Genomic DNA, 7500 nt, shown 5'->3' with positions numbered 1-7500 from the left:
GGACACGGTTATTTTCCGTTGTAAGGCCGATTTGCAATTGCATTGGTGCGAATTGAACCTTCAATGAGATCTGAAAGTCTCAGAAATGCTGTTTACATGCTTGAGTTTGCAGGAAAAAAAACAGAAAGGTCAACTTGTGGCGTGAATGAAGTGCAATCAGAGCGATTATTCCGCTTAGTAAGCAAAATAAAACGATGTGATGACCTCTTGTGGTTATAATTAGTTTGAAAGATTTATTGCTCGATTGTCTTGTCTTTCTTCAGTCCATGGCTTCCTGAGATATCCATGTCCAAAAAGGGAAAAGCCAACGAATCTTAAAATTTGTAGCGTCAAAGTAGCGGGCGTGAAATGGGAAACCATAGGACTCCGGCTTCAAATGAAAACCCTAGTAAAATTTGGTAAAGTTAAACACAATTCTGGCTACAATACCCTAAATCCCGGCTTGCAACTGGAAATTCACTTGCAAGTGAAAATTTACTATTCCAAATTTTTTTGAAGTTTGCAAATAGAAAAATATAAGGTCAGCTGCACGATGAAAACCAAGCTTCATTGATGTTATCCGATGATCATGCCATTGTCTGTTTGTCTTTTTTGTCTTTCCTTCCATCTTCCCACGATCGTCCATTCCTTTGCCCTTCCAATCCATGTTCATTTAATTTAAACAGTTTCTGTTTTCAGTATTTCGCAAAATTCTATTTTATTGTAGAGGCTTGATGAGCATCACTTAAAATCAGCGAAAGATTTGTTTATGGAACCAACAACAGAAGGTCAGTGGGTCAGTGTGAAGTCCTTTTCAAAAATCACCTTGAAGGCTTCTTCAGGGCATAAATCATTTCTTTAATGTGCCAGTCATTTGAAACTCTCGGACCCCCTCCCCCGCCCCACTTCGGCATGAGCGGGGAATTCACTATTTATGATAGTGAAAGCTGGTGAAATCCTCGTTTCCTGGGGGCAAAAGTGGAGTGAACTCCCCCGCCCCCTAACGTTCCACACAAACATATTAAACTTGCTATTCCCAACATAGCCTGCGATCATTCATACTTTTCTTTAGAGATGACGTGAAAGTACTTTTCGCACTCTTTTTAAAGGAAAAAAACGCGTGACCGCAGGTTATTTCCGAGGGTTGTCAAACATTGTTGGCAGCCATGATTTGCAAGTTACCATGTGATGCGGTATTAAAACCACTGACCATGGAGTGACTCCGGATCAACGTGCATTCGCTGGACTGTGACTCTTGGTATTGTACTCGTTCGATGGGGTGAGTATAAAGTAAACGTCCCCACAATTCCCCGCTCATGCCCGAGGGAAGTGTCCGGGGACTTCAAATGACTGGAACATAACAAATCACCGAACGTTACATTTGGATATTAGTATTTACTCGTATACGGCGTTTATTATATTTTTTCGCCCGCTTCGTGTGTGACGCTACTCTGTCTGTGAGCGAGGCATTGATTTTATTTACAATTTTTTTATTTCACTGAAACCTTGTGGCAAGATAAACAATGACAACACAATTTAGCCTGTTCAAGGCTATAATTAATTCCACAATGGAGAGGTTCATGGCATGAAAACATTTTTTTAAAAAGGATATTCACTGTTTTGTGAATGAAAAAAAGAGACAGTTAAATTTCCGTAGCTAGTTTAGATTGTTCTGCAGTTACTAGGCCAGAAGTTTTGAATTACTATCATTTGTTGAAAGTTAGTGTTTTTTCAAGCTCTTTGCAGTTCCCCTTTTATTGAAATTTGGAAAGCAAATGCGGTCACTATTCACGGAGAATTTCCCTCCAGCGATTCTGGGAGCTCGGGAAAGGAGAGTTCAGGGCCTTCTAGGTCACCACTGGGGGAAAGTGTTGAGGTTTGTATCTAGATCATAAAAGGCTGGACGTTTGTGTTAGTTATATTGTTGGCAATTTATTCCCGAACTGCTTAAAGATTGCGAGACATGCGTTCGAATATTTAAGGTTTGAGGTTAAAACTGCAATGATCACGGAAAATCAAAGTAACTGGTTTTTTGCCGGGCCAAGTCACTAGCTTCCCCCGTCAAAGTTGTGATGGTTTCTTCGTTGAACGTTCATCTCTAAAGAGGGCTTTTATTAGGTGTAAAGGAGACATGCACGTGAAGCCTAGCGACGACGCGCGGGAGATATTCTCAGCGAGTACGATTTCTTGGACCATCATTGAGAACGACGATCTTCACATAACCTTGTTTAAAAGGAAGTCGGGCCCCTTGGTATGGACTGAGCAGCAGAGGTCGTTATTCTTTGTGTGACTCAAAATATTGCCGTCTCAGGGAACGAGAATCGTATGGAGCGAATCTTTCGCGTCGATTTACCACTTTCCCGTTGGGAGTGGTTTTCACGAGGACTATTTCAAAGAATATTACTTTGCCAAGGCAGGCGGCGCCGCCCTTTCGGTTAGTACGCGGCCTTCTGAGCTGGAGGACGGCAGTTCGATCCTTGTCTCATTCGATCGACGTCTGTTTCGACCTTCTTCTGATCCGCGTAACTGAAGCTTTGAATTCCCGTAAAGCGGAGCATTGACGGAGGAAAAGGGTTGAAACGTGCACACCGAGGGCCACAAGTTTATCAGTGACTCAAGTTTACTGTCAAGTTTTGCCCTTGTAAGCTTAACGTTTACCAACTGAATCAGATACCTTCTATCTTATCTGTAAATTCTTTCAATCTTGGTCGCGCGGTTTACGCACATCTATTCCAGAGATTTGTGCTGTAAGTTGTAAAATTTACCAATCGACGATTGATTTGCTGTTTTCTTAACAATCACCTACAGTCCACACTTCCCCCCTTCAGACTATAGACTATTTAGATATATATCCCGGACATTTTTCAAACCATAGCGCAACAAAGAAAGACGATCTTTTGAGAACGTGTTTGATCTCCTCCAGGTTGCTAGGAGCATGGACACACCGTCTGAAAAGGAAATAGCACGAGCAGCCCCCCTGGCCGAGGGTTCAGGATTGTTTGAAAGGTCAGATGCAAGTTTATTGGGCTTAACGCCAGATCTTCCAGGTAAGAAATCATCGTGTACCTCCATTTTTCCATTTATGAAGGCTAGGCAAATTCAAAGCTTGGGAATTACAAGTACACGAAAGATTTATATTTAGAGTTGAGCGCTGGAGCGACTCCAAGCGAGCCTGACCAACTGAATGTAACAAGCTTCCAGATGGCTTCAGAGCTCAGATGGTGCACCAGTGCAGTACTAGTATAATCCCACTATCATGGGTTGGAGTCAAGTTCAAGCCTGTATTTTTCAGGTTTTCTTTGGAACTGCTAAGGAGTTGCTCTCGAAGGTCATAGGAGAACAAGTTAATTACAGCATTCCCCATACAAATTCTTCTTTATGGGTAATATGTCTCAAGTTATTTTTAGATCGACTCCCACGCCGTACACATCCAAATGGGATTAGGTAAGAGCCATTCATGTGGCCGAAGTGTGTTCCGCGTGGATAGTCCACGCTCAGAGAACACATTCCTTCCATATGATTGGCTGTTACCACGAATGAATTAGATAAGAGTGTTGTTATGGCAATGATGGGTGGGCTCCCCAGCACAGCCACAAATGAGTCTATTTGTAGAATACCCGTTACCGCGAAGATCAGTTGTCATCATGTCACTGAAAAAACATGGCAAAAGCGATCTCGCGTGACATGGCTTATTCTGATTGGTTAAAATTGGCAGCCCTTTGTTTGTCTTGCGCTAAAATTGTATCTAAAAATAAACCCATTTGTGACTGTGCTGGGGCAAGGTGATAGTGATAGATCAAAATTCTTATCTAATTCACTCTTGCTGTTGCCTAATCCCCTTGGGATATAAACAGCGAGGGAGTCGATCTAAAAATAACTTGAGACATATTACCTATGGAAAAGGCTTTTATTTTTTCTTGGTATAGCCAATTGTTAAAATGTGTCAGCCATAATTATAAACGTCAGTCTCGAAATTAGATACACCATAGTTAGTGGTTGTGTTAAACCAAGTTCGATTTGATTTCAGACCAAAATTGCACAACACGAAGTTCAATTACCACTTTATTACATCCATTTAGAAATCATACAGTCATTATTTATAACTGAAATACAGGATTATAATCAGTACCAACATTTTATTGATCCAGTTGGGAACAAAAGTTGCAAAATTCGCCACACAATAGCTTTGTCTTTCATTTTCTGGCAACTTTATTGGTTACTTTAAACAAGTCTTGAAATCTGATTGGCTGTTTTGTTTTAGTGTTCCTTTCTCAGAAGCTGCGGAAATGGTGCCATTTAGAGCAAAAAATAGTGCGATTTGGGAATAAATCACACTGCTGAGAGCCAATCAGATTGCAAGGATCAGCAGTGATTTCAAAATGGATATAATAAAATCCGTTATCAGGATGAATCCGTTTTTACGTAGGTTAAATTGGTGATCCTCATTTACCTAGGTTGATAAATTTCACTTTTCTCCCCTAAATTAAGTGCCGTTCTACCAAACATTGTCATATTAAAAAGGATGAAATAGTCACGAAGTAATTACAATAACGCGAATTTATATATTGAGATGATGTTCTCGTTGCCGTCGTCGTTGTCGTTGCTTAAGCTCCCTATTATCAATTAATACATCTCTTCTTCTACTTCATAAGAACTAAAACTTAAAACACAAACGACCAGCCAACATGGTAATTACTTAATGAATCGAGGTTGACTTTTTTTAAAAAGCCCGAAAATCTGCAGACTGGAACTCGTTGCATAGTACATAGTACTTCTAGGACAGCAAGCGTCAACAACATCTTAAAATTCTTTTTCATTTAATTTTGAAGATGTAAGTGTTCGACCGTGGGAACCTTCCTCGCTGAGTGGTGATCGAGGCTTGAGAAGCGAGGTCGACATGGACCCAACTACTGCACGTGCAAGGTAAACAAACAAAGCCGTCATTTTATCAAATGCTATCACTGAACTCCTTTACGACGGGGATCTTTCTTGAGCGAGGGAGTGGATGAGAGATGAAAGTAGTATATGGGGGATGGATAGACGATTTTTTTTCATTCATGTGTGCAAATAGATTCAAGGTTACCCAAAGCGGCAATTTAATGACATGCAATTCATCTAGGAGGGTTTTATATCGTAGACCAGACGAACTCGTCAAACCGGTTTCAGACAATATTTTACAATGACACAATCTATTTTATTGACCTAAAGGAAACAAGCAAAGAAGAGGAAACGTACTTAAAATATTTACACAATGAAAAGAAAAAGAAAATCAAAACGGTTTTTATGCACCTTTTGCACGAACTTTCAGGCGGACAGGGAATACCTAATTGTGTGAGTAAGATCACACTCAGGATGCCGTTTTGAATGCTAAGTAATCATGCGTTTTATACATGAGCTCGGATACTGAGGGCAACCTCAAACCCACGCTATGACTGTAATAAATGGGCCATTTCCGAGTTGCTGTTTGTCTCGGTTTCGAACTGAGTCTTAGTGCTTAACTATTGTAATGGAAATGAGTTTGGTTTGCATGAGAATACGCAACTCATTTCCATTTGAATGGTTGTGCACCAGGACTCGCTTTGAAACTGAGGCATGCAGCAACTCGAAAATGGGCTATTGATTGACTGATTGATTGATTGAAGTAAACCTGTTTTAATCAGTTTCGTACGTTTCGAGAACAACCACCTTCATTATTCTTCTTTTTATTACGTGTTCAGCGTTTTCTTTTGAAAAGGAAAGGTAAAACATGAGACCTTTGCTCGAAATCGGATCAACTTTTATGAAAAAAAACCGTCGGCAAAAACTCGCTTTTGATTGGTGATTATGGTTGATGGGTTTTTGGCAATTTCGACCAATGAGAAGCAAAAGAAAAAAGACAAAACCAGGGAGAAAGCAGACCGATAAAAACGCAGAACAAGAAGTGGAAGATTGAAAGCAGAAATAAGAAGATGGATTGTAACAGCAATGAAGACTTAGAGATTACAAGAATTATAGCGAGATTTGTAAGTATACGAAATTCCTGTAGCATTATTCGTTGCTTTTCAAGTGAAGTAGTTTCTATGCTTTCAAAGTTCGAGTTTCGAATGCCCAAACGAGTGTTTGATTCCTCACAGCGTGCTAGATTCCATAGCTAGATCTGAAAGTATGCGAAATTCCTGTAGTATTATTGGTTGCTTTTCAAATTTAAGTAGTTTCTATGATTTCAAAATTCAAGTTTTGAATGCGCAAACGAGTGTTTGATTCCTTACCGAGTGCTAGATTCAATAGCTTCAAAATTTGCGTATTCAAAATAAGCGCACTGTTTAAAGATGGCTATAAGTGGAGTAGAGCACGTTGAAACACGAGGTGGTTTAGCCTATGCTTTATTGTTTCAGATTTAATTTAGTGCTTCTTGTTACACTTTGAAAGTGCTTATTCGTCGATAAAATTCAACGTTCCGTTTGCTAGACTAAAATTTCTTTTCGGAATTTTGCAGATATTAAGTACATGCTTTATTTGCATGCATATGGAGGAATGTTGGAACCTTGAAAAGACAACATGTCGTTAGGGAATTCATAAAGAGTGTGAAAAAACGTGGAGACGCACGTTGGCTACTTATTCCAATACATGAGCCCACTGTCGCCACAAATCAATGCAGACATGGAGGACTTCAGAAGAGTTGGGAGTATTTTCCTTTTTATATCGATATCATGTGCCGACCCCTTAATCGTTCATCCATAAATATATTTCCCAGTAATTTTTACCCCTGAGAATCGATTAGTAATTAACCCAATAATTTTTACCCCTGAGAATTTATTAGTAAATAAACTTGAAATCATAGTTGATGTTATTTCGGGATTATTGTAGTAGAGGTTAGCGAAAAAAAAAAGTCCACTTGGCATTCAGCTTTAAACTGAGCAAACTCTTCCTTTGTATGGTTGTCCAATGTTCCACCCAGAAATGGACTTTGGGGAAAGACGTGTGATTTGTTGTTTATACATGAAAGCGCAAACAAAATATCACAAAGCGGATATTTATAACCTTTTTAAAAAAAGTAATGAATTGTCCCTGTCCGTCTGAAAGTTCGTGCGAAACGTGCATAAAAGCGTACAACAAACTCTGTAGATTTTATTTCGACAAAGAATCGTTTTGATTTTGTTCACTCTGTAAATATTTTCGGTAAGTTTCCTCTTTCGTTGCTTGTTTGTTTTAGGTCAGTAAAATAAATTGTGCCATTGTAAAGTATTGCCTCAAACCGGTTTGACAAGTATATTAAAGAGACACTTTTAAATATTCATCATCTTCAAAACTGGTTTGGTCTGGTTTGACCGTGACGTCATTGTCTTCTCATTGGTTCTTAGCTTCTCCATTGTTCTTTCCCTACATAAGCGCGACACTATCCGGATGGTTGGGTGCAACTGTACCACCAGAGCACACTACACACTCCAAATAATAAACCTTATTATATTATTAGCTCCGCGAGCGGGCAAGATCAACCAAATCCCGCGCTGGGATTGGCTAGTCGAGCAGGCAAGATGGAGC

At 39.7% G+C, this 7500-nt stretch overlaps 1 protein-coding gene across 1 annotated transcript in view; it reads left to right on the top strand.

Moving 5' to 3' along the window:
* Positions 1–7500, top strand: part of LOC138040581 (meiotic recombination protein REC8 homolog) — a 39833-nt gene that overhangs the window by 25467 nt on the left and 6866 nt on the right. The window contains exons 12-15 of the mRNA XM_068886277.1: positions 707–767; positions 1716–1855; positions 2903–3026; positions 4809–4902. Coding sequence (XP_068742378.1) covers positions 707–767; positions 1716–1855; positions 2903–3026; positions 4809–4902 — 419 coding nt within the window. The remainder of the gene's footprint in view (positions 1–706; positions 768–1715; positions 1856–2902; positions 3027–4808; positions 4903–7500) is intronic.

The sequence above is a fragment of the Montipora capricornis genome, chromosome 3 (assembly GCF_036669925.1).
Source record: "Montipora capricornis isolate CH-2021 chromosome 3, ASM3666992v2, whole genome shotgun sequence".
Classification (NCBI taxonomy): Eukaryota; Metazoa; Cnidaria; class Anthozoa; order Scleractinia; family Acroporidae; genus Montipora; species Montipora capricornis.
The sequence above is the reverse complement of the archived record's forward strand: the minus strand, read 5'-3'. Positions and strand labels throughout refer to the sequence as shown.